Genomic DNA, 16,508 nt, shown 5'->3' with positions numbered 1-16,508 from the left:
TTCCCCCTTCCCCGGCCTCCCCCTCTCCCCCCTCCCCCGGCGCCCCTCCCCCCCGTCCTTCCCTCCTCCTCCTCCTCCTCCTCCTCCTCCTCCTCCTCCTCCTCCTCCTCCTCCTCCTCCCCTTGTCCCCTTCTCCCCACCCACCCCGCCGACCCCCCGGCAGAAAGCGGGGAGAGGGAGCGAGACGGGGGCTCAGGTGGGTTCGGGGCTCCCTCTCCCTTCGGAAAGACCCCCCGGATCCGGCCGAGCGCAACTTCAAGGTGTTTACCTTGTCGTCGGCCCGCCCGCTAATGATCCGGGCCAAGATGTAGCTCCTATTGTCTTGTCGCCCCGCGCCTACGCCCCGCCTCTGAGCCGCCCGGAGCCCCGGCGCCTGGCTAAAACCGGCGGAGGCTCCGGCGAGCCTCCACTCCACCCCATCAGGGCGGCTCGGGCCCTCGGCTCCGTGCGCAGCCCCCCGGGCCGGCGTCAGGGCGAGACCCCCGGGCACGGCTCGCAGCGGACAGCGCCCAGCCAGGGGAGCCGGCCGGTCCTGCCCCCCGCCCCGCCTCGGCCCCCCGCTTCCTCCCTCCCGCCGCCGCCGCCGAATCATGTCTATGAGCCCCAAGCACACGACCCCCTTCTCCGTGTCCGACATCCTCAGTCCGCTGGAGGAGAGCTACAAGAAGGTGGGCATGGAGGGCGCTCAGCTGGGCTCCCCCCTGGCCGCCTACCGCCAGGGCCAGGCGGCCCAACCGGCCATGCAGCAGCCCATGGCCCACGGCGGGACCGTGGCCGCCGCCGCCGCCGCCTACCACATGACGGCCGCCGGGACCCCCCAGCTCTCCCACCCCGCCATGGGCGGCTACTGCAACGGCAACCTCGGCAACATGGGCGAGCTGCCGCCCTACCAGGAGACCATGCGCAACGGCGCCGCCGCCCCCGGCTGGTACGGGGCCAACCCCGACCCCCGCTTCCCGGCCAGTAAGTAGCGGCCCCCCGGGAGCGGGGGGTCGGGGGCGCGTCGAGGGGGCGTCGAGGGCGGCCGGCCCGAAGGCCGGGAGTCCGGGCGCGGAGAATCGCCGAAATCGAGGGAGCGCTCGCCGGGTGCCAAGCACTGCTCTAAGCGCTGGAGAATGAAGGAGAAGTACGGGAGCCCGGCCGGGGCGCCGGAGGGGGCGGGGGGCCAGGCTTGGAGGGGGCCCAAGGCCGGATGGCGGGGTCGCCGAGGACCCCCGGGGGCGGCCGGGGCGGTGAGAATCATAATCGTTGTGGGGTTTCTCCAGCTCTTGCTGGCCGCCAAGCGCTGTTCTGAGCGCCGGATAACTGATAATTATTATGGTGGCCGGGCTGGGGTGGGGTACTGGGGAGGGGGGGAGGGGGGGTCCAGGTTTGGAGGGGACGGGGGGCTGGGTGGCGGGACGGGGGTCGTCGAGGGCCTGGGGGCGGCCGGCATGAGGGGCAGGAGACGGGGGAATCATCGCAATAACCGTGGTATTTGTGAAGCGCTGACTAGGCGCCAGGCACTGTTCTAAGCGCTGGATGATTAATAATCATTATGGTACCCGGGCCGGGGTGGGGTAGGGGACGTCCAGGACCGGGATGGAGCGGTGGGCGAGGGTCGGGGGAAATGCAACTGGGCAAGGGGGAGTAGCCGGGAGGGGGGGGAAATCGAAGGAATCGGGATGGAGAGCGAGGGGCATCCGCACTGGGGGAATAGCGGGGAGAGGGGAGTCGGGATGGGGGACCGGGAGTTTGGGAGAGCGGGAGTAGCCGGAAAGTGGGGCTCTATCCCGGATTCTGGGGGCACCGGGATAGAGGCGGGCTGGGGGCGGTGGGCCGGGGGAACGGGGGATGTTCTTTGGCCCGTCGGCTGGGCCCCACGCTCCTTCTGTCCAGCCGGGCCCTCCGCCTCCTGGGTCCCGGGGCCGGGCCGGGCTCTGGGGGTTAACCCAGCCAAGAAGGGCGCCACGGGAGAGGCGTGGGAACGGTCTCGGAGGGAGCTGGGAGGAGGTCAGGGAAGCCCCACGGGAACGGCCTCCACTTGGGCCGGAGGGCTGGGGACAAGGGCGACTCTTCCCCCAACCCAAGCCCAGCGGGGGTCCGGCCTGGCCCGGCGGGAGGGGAGGGGTCGAGCTTCGGGGAGGACAACTCTTCCCTTCGGCAATCCCGCAGGCCTGAACCCCAGCCCCGCGCTCTCTTAGGCCTCTCCCCGGGCGGTGGGCCGAGGAAGCGGGGGCCGGCCATTTCCCCTCCAAGCACCCCCAACTTTATTGGGCCCGGGGTGGCCGGAGGGGTCCTGGAAGCCCCCTCCCCTTGGAATGGCCAAGCTTCCGGCAGCGGATTTGAGCTCCCTCTTCTCGGGCCCCGGGTTCGGATTGATCTCGGGCTCCGTCGGGTCCCAGGACTCGGCCTGGCCTCTCGGTTCGGGCTGACCCTCCCGGGCTCGAGCTGGCCATTCCGGGATGGAGCTGGCCCCGCGGGCTCGGCCCGGGCCCCGTAAGGACCGGCTCCCTGGTTTCCTTCGTCCTCGGGCCCGGCCGGGCTCCCCGATCTGGGACGCGACCTCGAGGTCGGACTTTCCTTGGGGGCTCGGCCCGGCTCTCCCGGGTTCCGGAGCTTCCGAGGCGGGGAGGGGGCTGGCGGGCCCGGGGCGGGGGGCGAGTCCCACCCCCCCCCCCCCCCCCAGCCCGACCATGTGCTGTTGTCCCCTTTGCAGTCTCCCGCTTCATGGGTCCCACCGGCGGCATGAACATGAGCGGCATGAGCGCCCTGGGCTCGCTGGGCGACGTGAACAAGAGCCTGGCACCTCTGCAGAGCGCTCCTCGGAGGAAGCGCCGCGTCCTGTTCTCGCAGGCGCAGGTGTACGAGCTGGAGCGTCGCTTCAAGCAGCAGAAATACCTGTCGGCTCCCGAGCGGGAGCACCTGGCCAGCATGATCCACCTGACGCCCACGCAGGTGAAGATCTGGTTCCAGAACCACCGCTACAAGATGAAGCGCCAGGCCAAGGACAAGGCGGCGCAGCAGCAGCTGCAGCAGGACGGCGGGGCCTGCCAACAGCAGCAGCAGCAGCAGCAGCAGCAGCAGCAGCAGCAGTCTCCGCGCAGGGTGGCCGTGCCCGTGCTGGTCAAGGACGGCAAGCCGTGCCAGGCGGGCACCAACGCGCCCGGGGCCGCCGGCCTCCAGGGTCACCAGCAGCAGGGGGCCGCGGCCGCCGCCATCACCGTGCCCGGCAGCGGGCCCGGCCTCAGCCAGCATCCCAGCCACCAGGCCAGCAGCGCCGGCCAGTCCCCGGATCTGGCCCAGCACTCGGCCAGCCCCTCGTCTCTGCACAGTCAGGTGTCCAGCTTGTCTCACCTGAACTCTTCCAGCTCGGACTACGGCGCCGCCATGTCCTGCTCCACCTTGCTATACGGCAGGACCTGGTGAAAGGATTTCGTGCCCCACGGGCCCGCCCCGCCTCCCTCTCCCACGCCCACCTGAGCTCAGACCGAGGGGACCCGGGGGTTCCCACGGCCCGGGGCTCCGGCCTAGGCCCGTCCCGGGGTGACCAGCCGCAGGGCCGGGGGGCCAGAGTGCTAGCCCGCCCTCCAGCCTTCTCTCTCTCTCTCTCTTTCTCTCTCTAGTTCTTTTTCTCTCACTCTCTCTGGTTCTCTCTCTGTTTCTCTCCTCTCTCTATTTCTCTCTCTCTCTCTCTCTCTCTCTCTCTCTTTCTGTCTTTCTTCTTCTTCTTCTTCTCTCCCTCTCCCCGCCACCGCCTCTCCCATCGAGAGAAGAGAGAAAACCTTGAGCTGGGGTGGGTCCGAGGAGCCCCTCCACGTACACGGGACCGAAGCCCACAGACTCGAAAGCCTTTCCCTTAGTCGATCCAAACGGTGGAGGCTTCCGCGTGGGAGAGCCCACGGGACCCGGCTTGGATCCGCCCTACCCGGCCGGCCGGCAGCCCGGACTCGCTTGTAAATAGGATCGTTGCGGAAACGGGGCGCGGGGAGGGGGCGAAAGTCTTTTCCCCCCAGATCCCCGGCGCCCCTCCTCTCCTTCCCTCTCCACGCCCGCCACCCCCCACCCCTCCAAGGGCAAGGGGCACGGGGCCGCGGCGCTGGACCCTCGGCTTTTCTTACGTTTGATGTGAACCTGTAGCTGTACGATGCTGTCAAAGTTGGACTGAACACCTAGTTTTTAGTCACCTGTATATTTCGGTGTAAAAACCCCGCCCCCACCGCCCCCCGCCCTGTTCGGACATTGGCAGATCCGAGCTGCTGGGGCAGCCGGCGGGATGTGCCACGTCAGTCTCTTTCTGTTGTCACTTATGTAGATATTTGGCTTAAATAGAGTCCTGAGAAGCTTCTAATAAATTATACAAATTTAAAATATTTCCTAAAAATCCCCCTTCTTTTTTTTTTTTTTTTTTTTAGGGTCGGGGGATTTGGGGGCCGGGGTAGGGCCGTCCCGCTGCCCAGGAGCCGCTGCGGCGGGGGAGCGACTCTTGCTTAGCCGACCGGCGGTTCGAGCCAGCTGAGCGGGAGAGAGTGCAGAGCTAGCGAAGAACAGACGCTAAAACATTGCTTATTTTGGAGTAAACGCTGAGTCTTTAGAAACAAAACCAAGAGTCTTTCCCGTTGCTTTAAAAAAGGCCGGAGAGCATTTTAACTAGACCCACCTCGACCCGATTCCAACAACATTAACAACCTGTAAAGTACCGAAATGACGATGTCGAAAACGCATGAGTGTGTCAGTCTGTTTGGAGTTGGTGTCTGGGTAAATTCGGGATGTATGTGTATTCGGGGTGCGTGTGTGCGTGCCTGTGTGTTCAGGAAGTCCTTTCGCTCGCGTGTGTGTGTGTTTGGGGGGGGCGTGTTTTCATTCGGGGTTTTTTGGGGGGGGGGGGAGTGTAGGAGTGTATTTCGGATGTGTGTGTATTCGGGATTTGTGTGTGTCTGTGTTCGGGATTTGTTCCTGTGTGTGGTTTTAGGGTTTGTGTCCGTGCGTGTTCGGCGTTTGTGTGGATTCGGTATTTGTGTCTGTGGTCGTTGGGGTTTGGTGTCTGTGTGTGACTTCGGGGTGGGGGTGAGGGTTGGGATATGCGGGGAGAGGGTTCGAGGTGCTTGGGGAACCCAAGATGATTTGGTCCCTGGATTTTAACGCTCACCCAAAGATTTAGTTTCTAATATGTGTCCCCCGTCGTGCAGTCTGAAATAGAAGGATTCGGTTGGAAGGGAAGGAACGTAAAAGCCGGCTTAGGATTTGTTCCCGGAAAACCGGGTCCTGCAGGCGTCCGGGTCGCGGGGCGCTGCGGAGGGAGAGGCGGGACGGGGAGCGGGAATTGCGGGAGAAAGGCACGGTGGGCTTGGGCTTCGAATTGGTCCGGAGCGGAGAGCGCTATTCTGCGGGAAGGGGTGTGTGTGGAGGGGGGCGGCGGAGGTAGGGACTGTTGGAGGAAAATCAACTTCCCAAATCAAGCATAATGGTTCTCCTCTCCCCTCCGGTCCTTTTTCCATTCACTCTGGGTCCCCTAAACCGGAGCGGGGCAAGAACTGGGGACTTTTCCGAGCTCAGGCTTCCGCGGCGCGATTGGAAGCAGAGATACGGCATTATCTCCGTTACCGTGTTCCCGTTATTCTCGTTATTTCCCTGCCTGGGTTCCCGTGAGCTCCCCTTACTGTTTACCGTACCTCTGGGGCTTCCGAAGGAAAAGGAAAGTTACAGGCAGAGCAGGTGGATTTGGGGGCGACCTCGCTTTGATTCGTGTCTGGGCGGAGCGGGATGACTTTACTTTGGGAGGTACGAAACCCCTCTCCAAGGCCCGGGTGGCCGGAGGCAAGGCCGAGCTCTGATCCACATTTTAGGGTCGCGCACTGTAGACAAGCCCCCCTCCGGCTAAGCTGGACGCCTCTAGTCCGGGAGGGACGGGAGGCAGGGGGAAGGGGTGGAAAGTCTGTCCTGAGGCGGGGGGGGGGGGGGGGGGGGAGAAGGGGAAAGACCGACCAAGCTACAAACCCGTTAGCTGCAGAGAGATTGGGATTCGAGTTGCCGGGAGGGAGAGAAGAAGGGGATGGCTGGGCTCTCGGCCGGGTTTGTGTTCAATTCCAAGAAAGCCCCAACTTTCCCAACGCTCCTCCGAGGCGACTCTACCCCCTTTCCCGACCTTCCTGTCTGTGGCAAACCCCAGAGATCCCGGGCAGATTTGCTGTCTCCGGAGCCCTGCCTGGGAGGAAAGAAGGGCGGGGGGGCTGAGGGGAAAGAAGGGTGGTGGGAGGCGGGCAGCAGATTAGATACACGGATTTATCTCCCTCAGACTAGATTTAGTTTCGATTAAATAAACTCGTTTCCACTTTAGCTGATGTCGGCTTAGTTTAAAGTCTGTTTGCTTGTTCCCCAGAAAGGTGGATTCATCTCTTTCTGTGGCTCTGAATTCCGGGCAAACAACCACGCAGGCTACATTTCCATATCAATCACCAGAATGCAAACACGCTGCTCTTTAGCGCGTTTACGGAGAGTGGCGGCGGCTGTTCTTTCCAGAACCCCGTCTACAGGGCACTTTTCTCCAAGATGGCTTTGTGGGGAGAATCGGGAGAGGCAGATTTCTGGGAAGCCCCTCTCTTATCCAGAATGCGCGCGCTCTCCTCCCTCCCTTCCCCTCAGAATCCCACCCGCCCATCGGGAATCCTGGCGCTGCCGGAGCCGTTCCTGCCCTCGGGACTCCGGGCCGCCTGGCATCCAGACTGGATCCTTCCGCACATGGGGCACCAAGCGCCCACTCCAGGCTCCCCGTCCACCCGATTGCCTTCTGCGGTGGCGACCGGGGAAGGACCAGAATAACCCCCAGATCTCCCCCTCCTGCGGACCCCCCACCCCCACCCCCTCCTCATGCCCATCCTCGGCTCACCACCCTCCTTCCAGTCCTCCCACATCCCGGGGGTCTGAGACGCTTCCCTCCCTCCCTCCCACCGTCTCTCTCTGGTGTAAACACGAGTCTCCTCTCGAGAGCCCTGGAGTGCGGCTGGAGTGGTCCAAGGGCTGGGACCAGGGACGACTTCGCCATGTTTGATGTCTGGTATCAAGAGCCCCTCTCTCCCCCAACCCCACCGCCTTCTTCCCCAGAGCAGAGGAGGCTGAGGAAGCGAGAGGTTAAAACGACGGCCCACGGCCTAGAACCCTCTGACCCTGGCGCCAATGGGAGAGAGAGAGGGGGACAGAGATGGGAGAGGGACAGAGATACACAGAGTCACGCAGAGAGAGACAGAGAGACAGACAGAGCCCAAGCACTCGGCCAGGAATCGAGGCCGGAGGTCCTGAGGCCTGAAGGACCCCGAAGGGAACGGAGATGAGCCAGCGCTGTCCCTCGGCGCAACGCTGGGCGACGGGGAAGAGACCCAGGCCCGGATCTCGCAAGGGTACCAGCTCTTGTTCTAACTAGACTTAGGGCGGCGGCCTGGACAAAAGCCGGGCCTGGGCGGTAAACACCGCAGACTCCCGAAGCTTCTTAATCCTTTCATGGTTCTAGTCGGGAGCCTCTCCGGGGGCAGAGTCTGCGGATCTGGACTGGTGTGTGTGTGTGTGTTTGTGAATTTGTGTGTGTGCGTGTGTATGTGTGTGTGTGTTGGGTGGGCATCTCCTCCCTACGCTCGTTAGGGAGAGTCAGGTAGAGAACTCATCCTTACACGCACGCCTTCAGGTTCACACGCGTGTGTATGCGTGTGTATGCGTGTTTGTGTGTGTGTTCGTGTGTATGTGTGTATCACTTTTATCTCCAGGCGTGGGGGAGTGCCGAGGTGATCGAAGCGGTTCCGGGCAATGTGGTGATAAGGCGGCATGAGATCGGGGTATTTCGGGCTTCGCGAACTCTAGGGATCAGGTAAGGTCCGTACTTTCTATATTGTGTCTTTACCTACAACGCGGCGCAAAGGTGGGAATAGTCCAAGATCCGAATACGATTCTTCCTGGTCAAAATGGAAACTTTTCCGCCTTTCCCCTCACCCCACCCCCTTCCCCGAAAAGAAAGCGCGACGGTCGGAGTAGGTTCGAGACAGGTCCATCCCACCCGTGTCCGCGCCCTGCTCCTCCCTCAGTCGGTAAGCAGGATGGAGCCGTAGAAAACAGGTAGACGGCTAGGAGAACAGAGGGCTACGCTGGTTCTTTTGTCATAAAAGAAATAGCCTCTGTTGGGGCTGGGGAGTTGCTTGGCCGCTCCTCCCCAGTGGACGCCCTCTGCTCTGAGAGGCTTTGAGGGTCACCTTAGAGAAAACGGTTTTCGGGGACTTTTAGCCCAACGCTCCGCTTGCGTGCCGAGGTTTTGGTGTTTTGGAGATCCTCCCGAGAATTTTCCTGGGGCTCGTTTCGGATCCTTCCCCTTTGCTAGGCAGGAGTTCGGTTCGGGGGTACGATTGAGAGGGAGGGGAAATCAAATCCAATTTCCGCGGGCCCGTCACCGGTCTCAAAATCGTTTAAGGTTTGGATTTCGGGACTTTCCCGGGATGCTTCCAGAGTCCAAAGATTCGAAGGCTCAGGAACTAGGAGAAACTTGCTTTCCTCTTGGAGGGGTCGCTGAGGTGGCTAAGCTCGTTCCCTTCCGTTAGTGACCTAATGCTGAAACTTCAGAGAGCTCTGTCTCTCCCTCTCGCGCGCATTCTCTCTGTCTCCCTCTCCCCCTCTCCCTCCTTGTTTTGATTTTTACTGTTTGGCCTGTTTCTTGAACCGCTCTTTGCCTTTTATTTCTGTTTTGCAAAGAAACTTAGAATAACTGGACTTTGGTTCATTAGCCTCGGACCCAAGCAGGTTTCCCTTTCTAAATAGATTGTCGTTTTGTCGTTTTAGCCGTTATTGTGTCTCAAATAACTGTAATCAAAGCGGCTGGAGACATGCCCCATGAGCATAATCCGTCTCCCTGCATTAGAATCCCGGATCGGAAAGTTTCAAACGCAAATTATTTGCCTCTTCCAAGCCGTTCCGAATCTCCTGGGCCATTCAGAACCGTTGTGGGCATTTCAGAACCTCTTCAGGCCTTCTCGGATCGTTTTTTGGGAGTGGTGCTTTTCGAGGCTTTCCGAACTCCCCGAGTTACGCCGGTCCTTTTCGAACCTTTCCGAACCTCCCCGAGTTTCCCCGAATCTTCCCGAGCCTTTTTTGAACCTCACCGGGCCATGAAACGGAACATATGCCCCGCACATCGGTGTGCCCCTAGTTGGACTGGCTTCGGAACCGGGTTTTCTCCTTAAGAAACCGTGTCTTTCTCTGCTCCATATGGAGTTAGCGACTCTTGAGCGGGGTAGAACGCTTAGAGCAGTGCTTGTCATATAGTAAGCGCTTAACAAATACCATTAGTGGTAGTAATTGTCGAGAGGCTGAGGCGCATCTGCCTGATTTTCATAGGAGAAAGCTCTACTCAATGCTCCGCCTAGGATCCACGTAGAGAGCCTGGGCCAACCGGGCCGGCCGGGCCTAGTCGGGCCGAGCTCCCTCAGGAGATGGGCCCATGTGTCCACCAACAGAGACCAAACCTTGAGCGGCGGGAATCCCAGGGGTCCGTCTCCCCTCTCTCTACCCGGGCTGGCGGGACTTCAGCCGAGGAATTGAAATGTCTTTCTCCTGATCGACAGTGCGGAAATCGGAGAAATGAGTGGGAGGGATTGGAGCTCGGACAGAGGATGAAGGGGGGTGGAGGATGGCGGCAGCTGGACCGACTGCTGGGGCGTTTCCTTAGCCGAGATTATTGCTCAGGAATAGCGGCGTCGGTCTCCCGTTCGGCCTGGTCCACAGCCCCCGGCCTGGCCTGCCAGCAGTCAGACCAAGCCGGAATATTCATTCATTCATTCATTCATTCATTCAATCGTCTTTATTGAGCGCATACTGTGTGCAGAGCACTGTACCATGCTCTTAGAAATAGAACAATACAGCAATAAAGACAGACAATCCCTGCCCACATCGGGCTTACGGTCTAGAGAAAAAAGAGTGTATGTGTGGGTGTGTGTGGGGAGGCTAGTAAGGATCTGCCCAGGTCGGAGGAAGTCTCCCCAACTTCACCACTCGTCGGGTAAGGCCGTTCTCGAATTTGAGCCTGAGGGGATCAGTCGGTGGAGAGCCAGCGCTTCTGAAGGAGGGGAATGGGGAAGGCGGTGGTCGTGGTGGGGAGACAGAAGGGGGTTAATAGGAGTGGGGGGCTTCCGACCTCTTTGGATCCGGCTGTCCCTAACCTCACATAGGAGGAACGGATTCTCCTTAAATTGCTAGCCCCCTCCCCCAATATGCACACCCTGCCCACATCACGATTCACACCCACTCACACCCCACTCGAGCACTTCATTTTCACTCACGCACATTCTCATTCACACCGTCACGCGCTCGCTTTCACACATCTACATTAACTTTGAGTCGGCTCCTCGATCCCGGTTGAACTGCTCCCTGCTCCCACCCCCACATTTCGGGATTGGGACATTAAATGGTGCCCATCGACAAGCTTTCATTGCAATCAGAAGCGCCAATATCTCCTGACGTTGGCTCGTCTAGCGTTGGCCTGCACGATTTCTTAGAAAAGCAATTCTCCAGTTGTTACACCATCTAGAAGGAGTTGGAGTCGGTTATATCGGAGAGGCAGCAGGGCCTAGTGGCAAGAGCACGGGCTTGGGAGTCAGAAGACGTGGGTTCTAATCCCGCTCCGTCACTAGTCTGCTGTGTGACCTCGGGCAAGTCACTTAACTTCTCTGGGCCTCAGTTACCTCACTGTAAAATGGGGATTGAAACTGTGAGCCTCACGTGCGACAAAGTGATTACCTTGTTGATTACCCTAGCGTTTAGAACACATCGTAGGCTCTTAAAAATACCATAATTATTGGTGTGTGTGGGTGTGTGCTTATGTGTAGCAATGATGGCGCGTGGTAATGATAATAGTTTTGGGTCTGTTTCCTAATTATAGTGTGCGTGAGAGAGATTGCGGGAGTTTAGTAGAGTGCACGTGTATGTTGCGTTTCCAGGGACTAGGCGCAAGGCTTGTGTGATGCAGGTGCGGGGCCAATTGTGGGGCTGAGCTGGGCCGCACACGATGTTACCGCAAATGATCATCTGAAACACATGCAAATGACGACTCTTGCCCAAGCTCCCGTTATCCTCAAGAGGAGGCGGAGCCGGTTCCGAGGCCGCAGACGCGAACTTTTTAAAGGCCCCGGAAGCCGGGCATTCCGGTTCCGATTGTATAATGGTCTGGGCAGGCCCCGGTCCCCGGAGAAAGGGCCGAGGGCAGTGCCAGAGAAGGCCCGCACAGGTTGCAGGCTGCCACTAAATATTTTCTTCTCGGCTCGGCCGGCCCATTACGCTGTAATCACGGTATGGTTTAAATCTAATATTCCCTTAGAAACTATGACTTTAATTGCTGCAGAAAGAGGAACGTTGACCCACGGCGAGACTCCCTGGTGCAGAGAAGTGAAAGATCGGTGATTGGAACCGCGCTGATTGTCCTCATCCACCGGTTTAACAGTCCGTTAATCAGAAAACCGGGCCGGTGGTGATTGCGTGGGGAAAACGAACTCGCTTCGAAGGGACAGAGCGGTTCCGTGGCTTGTCCACTCCGGAGGCCGGGACACCACGTAACGGCCTGGAAGGGGGGAGGGAGAGGAGCTGGAAGAGGGAGGGGCAGGTGAGAGGAGGCGATGAGGGAGACGGTGGAAGGAGCAGGGGGAGATCCCTTAGAATGGCGGGCCTGAAGAGCGGAGAAACCCCACGCGAATAAGCCGCAGGCGGGCCTCCAGTTTGGGGACTTGAGTGTCCGCGTTGTCTTTGCCACCATCCGCTGCCCCCTGGTCTTTCCCGGCGGATTCACCACGGTCCCGCCGCTTCGGCTGGTCCGAGATCTCGGTCGTGGGATTTAGGAGGGGCATGGAGAGCCCAGGACTAGCAGGGGCAGCGAGGTGGACCATCCTTCCTGCCTCCTGGCCTCTCCCGGTCATGGCCTCAGGTCTCGGGTCCCCAGCCAGTTTTCCCACCTGTCTTGGAGGCCTGGATCAGCCCAGAGCTTCGGTCCGAGCTGGGCCAGGCGCAGCAGAGAACACTCATCATAAGAGCCGTTACAGGAAAGTGACCCTTGGGGAGTGGAAACTGTTCTTGCACCCACACATGCTCACCTGGCCTCAAGAACAGCCCGCACACACAACACAAACTCACCAGGGCACGTTTCCCCATAAGAGCACCCATATGAACCACTCGCACATAGGACTTAAATAAATGCTTACATGAATTCTATGCATCCCTTCACGTGCTCATTGTTGGGCAGGGATTGTCTCTATTTGTTGCTGAATTGTGCATGCCAAGAGCTTAATACTGTGCTATGCACACAATAAGCGCTCAATAAATACGATTGAATAAAGTGTAGATAGACACTTTCGCCTCTCGCCTATACACACATGTATGAACTCCCGCAGGTATGCAAACATACGGGCCCATATATACACAGGCCCACAAGCACAGACGCAGGAAGATACATACGTCCCCAAAGGCATGCTCATACCCACATATATCCATAGGCACGCATATATATACATAGACACACACACCTATGCTAGGCCGAGAGAGGGAGAAATGGACGGCAATAGTACCGAGCAGGAAGACCAGGCCTTGCCCTTTCCCTAACCCCTGTCACTCCCTTATTCATCCTCGTCTCCTATCCGGATGGGGTGTGAGGGAAAGAGGAGGAGCCTCGAGGGGTGTGGCAAGTATTATTATTGTTGTAATTATTGTTATGTTTGTTAAGCGCTTTCTATCAGTCAAAAACTGTTCTAAGCACTGGGTAGAGTCAAGTTAATCAGTTTGGACACAGTCCGTGTCCCGCTTGGGCCTCACGGTCTAAGTAGGAAGGAGAAGGATCGAATCTCCCTTTTACAGTGGAGGACACTGAGGCACAGAGAAGTTAAGCGACTTGCCCAAGGTCACAAAGCAAGAAATTTTGTGACCAGGTCCGTGCTCATTCCATTAAGCCACGGTGCTTCTCTCAACTCGTAGCCGGAGTGAGCGTGTGAGCTGTAGGGAGGTGGGACTCGTTTAGGCAAACCCGTTTAGTGGCGGGGTGCGGGGAGCGAACGAGAGGAAGGATTTCCAGTTCCCGTTATCTCTCCGGATAGAGAGAGGGGAACAGGTAGGCAGGGGCAGAGAGACAACACTATTCCCGACTCTCTCCAGCCCAGCTTGGGGTGAGAAATGTTTTCGCAGGGATGCTCTCCTCCATGCAGCAGGGGCCTGACCAGCATTGGGTCTGCTGGAGTCGAGGGCAGATCCAGGGCACCAAGCAGGTCTGTTCACCACCCCCCATCCCCAACCAGGAACCCCAGCCTCATTTAAGTATCCTCTTTCCTCCCTTCCCCGCCCCTTTTTTCCTTTCTCCTCTCCTCCCCCCAATACTTGTCCTTGACCTTTCTGACCCGCGGCCGGGCCCAGCCCGATCCCGTCTCCGGGGCCCGGGGCCCAGAACCGATTTCTTTTCTCTTCGGCTTTAGCCAACTCCGAGGAAGGCGGGCCGGGATAGGGATTTAGATTTGCATCTCTGAAGCTCCCTGGGTGGTCTTTGTGCCGAGCTTGTAACTGTTCAAATGATTGTCCGGGGAGCGTGTGGACCGGGCAGGGCAGGGCCTGGGCTAAGGGGATTGGGGCAAGGGTTGGAAATAGGAACAGGGGAAAAGGCTGAACAAGGGAACAGGGGCACAGGTGGAAGCAGAGGATAGGCCCTAACCCATAGCCAGGGAACAGAGGCAGGGGCAGAGGATTCGAACAGAGTCAGGAGGTAGGGCAAGGCTAGTTACCTAACTTGTCAGGGACAGAATAATAATAATAATAATAATAATGGCATTTGTTAAGCACTTACTGTGTGCTAGGCAGTGTACTAAGTGCTGGGGTGGATGCAAGCAAATCAGGTTGGACACACAGTCCCTGTCCCAGGTGGGGCTCACAGTCTCAAGCCCCATTTTACAGATGAGGTAACTGAGGCCCAGAGAAGTGAAGTGACTTGCCCATGGTCACACAGAAGACAAGTGATGGAGCCGGGATTAGAACCCATGACCTTCTGACTCCCAGGCTCGTGCTCTATCTACTAGGCCACACTGCTTCGAGAAAAACGATTTCTTCACACGTCTGAAATTGTGCCCCGTGGCTTTTTAATTTATTTATTTTTCTTGCTTGTCGACTCCCTGAATCCAAACCAAAGGAGAATCCCAGCAGGGCCTTTTCCCTAACTAGAGCTGAGGAATCCGCTCACTGAGGCCTCGGGGTCAGAGAGATGCAGTGAGGTTCAGGAATCCAGTGGGGTGAGGATATTCCATTCTTGAAGGAGGCGCCCCTAGTCCCCAGTGAGGTACAGGCCCCTCTCCCTCTCCCAGTGTCTCTACTGAACCCACTCCTCCCTCCTTCCCCCAACTTGGGCCCCTGCTTGCTGCTACTCTGTCCGATCTTGGGGTCAGGGTCAATTGGGCGACTCTACCAGCTCATTAGCATTAGCAAGTGCCACCCAGTGCCGCTTGTGGAGACACTTGAAACTTTAGAGTCTCAATCCCCGCAACCCAACCTTTCCTCTAGTTTCTCAGTGTTCCAAGTGGGGAGTTTCCATCAATCCCGAGTTTGACTTTCTGGATGAGGTGCTGTCCCGGGTTCAGAGACCCCACTGGTTCATGGTCCACCTTTGCCTGATAGCCATCTGCAATGAATCCAGGTACCTACAGTCTTGAGGTATCTATAATTGTCAGTGTCTGGGCAGTGGGAAATCAGCTACCCAACATGGTCATAGGATGGCTAAAGCTAGTGTGGTAATTGAACTCATCAAATTTGCAATGTGTCTGTTCATGATAGCCAAGCCCAGTTTTTTTTATTTGTTTGTTTTTTTATGGTATTTGATAAATGCTTACTACTTGCCAGGCACTGTACTAAGCACTGGGTAGATGCAAGCTAAGCAGGTTGGACATAGTTCCGGTCCCACAAGGGACTCACAGTCTTAATTCCCATTTTTCAGACGAGGTTACTGAGGCACAGAGAAGTGAAATGTTCTGTCCAAGGTCACACTAAAGACAAATGGTGGGGCTGGGAATAGAATCCAGTTCTTTTTGACTCCCAGGCCGGTGCTCTAACCACTAGACCACACCCTTCTAAACTGTGTTAACATCTGGATTTCCAGGGATTTGAGCCAGGCTTGGTCTCAGTGCTGCTTTTCACATATTCTCCCCCCTACTAAGACTGTGAGCCCCATGCCAGACAGGGGCTGTGTCAGATCTAAGTAACTTGTACCTTCCTTAGTGCTTGGAACAATGTTTGACACACAGGAAGTGCTGAACAAATACCATTTAAAAAAAATTAGTTTTCTGAGTCTGAAACTGGGCCGGCCCAGAATTTACCCTCAGAATTTACACCAGTGTGCAGGCAGAGCTCCTATCCAAGGGGTCAGCAGATCAGATGCCCCACTAAAGGGGCATTTTTCAGCTCCTGCTGGGCCACCTCTATAGCCATGGCCAATGGTTGCAGAACTATTCTGCAGCAAGAAGCCCAAGGGAGCATGGCTTATCTGCTATGTGACTTTAGGCGAGTCACTTAACTTCTCTTTGCCTCAGCTCCTTTATCGTAAAATGGGAATTAAAACTGTGAGCCCTATGTGGGACAGGGACTGTGTCCAACCCGATTACCTTATATCTAACCCAGTATTCAGTACAGAGCCTGGCACTCAAATACCATGAAAATCAAAACAAAGCAGATCTTTTATCCCATAATAAAAATCAGTAAATTGAGGCCCAGCGAGGTTAAGTAACTGGCCCAAGAGTTACACAGCAGGCAAATGGAGGAACCGGGATTAAAACCCTGATCTCCTTACTCTCCAGTCTCGTACTCATTCCACCAGACCACCCTGCTTTCCATGCTGCCTTCAGAGAAATCAGGAACAGGAATAGTGCCTCACAAGAAAACACATTAATCCAAAGGAGACTGGGGGCTGTCAGCATTGCAGGAGCAGAAAGATCCCACGCTTCTTCTCTTGGCCACAGTTATTCAGGGATTCTTAGGACTCTGGCTTGGCTTTCCAGAACAGACAATGAACACATCTCAGCACTGAAACTTTCTCAACCAGCAGGGTCTCTTTCTTGAGGAGGGTATGGAGGAATCATAGAGATGTGAATAAAGGAATCCTGTGGATGAATAAGGGGTTCTGGACCAGTTTCTGTGGATGGGCTTGGTTTATTATTACAGAACTACCCTACCTTTGTAGGTGGGTTTTAAGGCTTGAATGAACACGATGCCACACTCTCCCCTGGCAGAGAGCACTGAAAGTAGATTAACTCCTCCCTGAAAATTTCCCCTGATTCTCTCCGTGTGTGGAGGGCCCCAGCCCCTCTACAGAAGTAATAATTTTGCAATTTCACCATGGTGAGTGTCCAGAAGCCTGCCACCTCGGGAGATTTTTAGAAAGATACTAGACTTCCTTTCTAATCTGCTGGGAGTGGATTTTTAGATGGATATTAGACTTTCTTTCTAATCTGCTGGGAGGTATCTAGAAATGAGATTCTTTAAAAAACTAATTT

At 57.3% G+C, this 16,508-nt stretch overlaps 1 protein-coding gene across 1 annotated transcript; it reads left to right on the top strand.

Moving 5' to 3' along the window:
• Nucleotides 1-584: 584 nt before the first annotated feature.
• Nucleotides 585-3,630, top strand: NKX2-1 (NK2 homeobox 1). Its single transcript, XM_029079475.1, has 2 exons — nucleotides 585-963; nucleotides 2,699-3,630. The coding sequence occupies exons 1-2, from the start codon at nucleotides 591-593 to the stop codon at nucleotides 3,406-3,408; spliced, it is 1,083 nt and encodes a 360-aa protein (XP_028935308.1). The 5' UTR covers nucleotides 585-590; the 3' UTR covers nucleotides 3,409-3,630.
• The last annotated feature ends 12,878 nt before the right edge of the window (nucleotides 3,631-16,508 follow it).

Source organism: Ornithorhynchus anatinus, chromosome 14, assembly GCF_004115215.2.
Source record: "Ornithorhynchus anatinus isolate Pmale09 chromosome 14, mOrnAna1.pri.v4, whole genome shotgun sequence".
In the NCBI taxonomy this organism is placed as follows: domain Eukaryota; kingdom Metazoa; phylum Chordata; class Mammalia; order Monotremata; family Ornithorhynchidae; genus Ornithorhynchus; species Ornithorhynchus anatinus.
This window is presented reverse-complemented; position numbering and strand designations above follow the sequence as displayed.

Excerpts from the sequence above, each read along its gene's own strand:
- NKX2-1 (XM_029079475.1), top strand. The coding sequence starts at position 591 with ATGTCTATGAGCCCCAAGCACACGACCCCCTTCTCCGTGTCCGACATC. Across the intron at positions 964-2,698 it reads CGACCCCCGCTTCCCGGCCA|TCTCCCGCTTCATGGGTCCC; the intron begins GTAAGTAGCGGC and ends TCCCCTTTGCAG.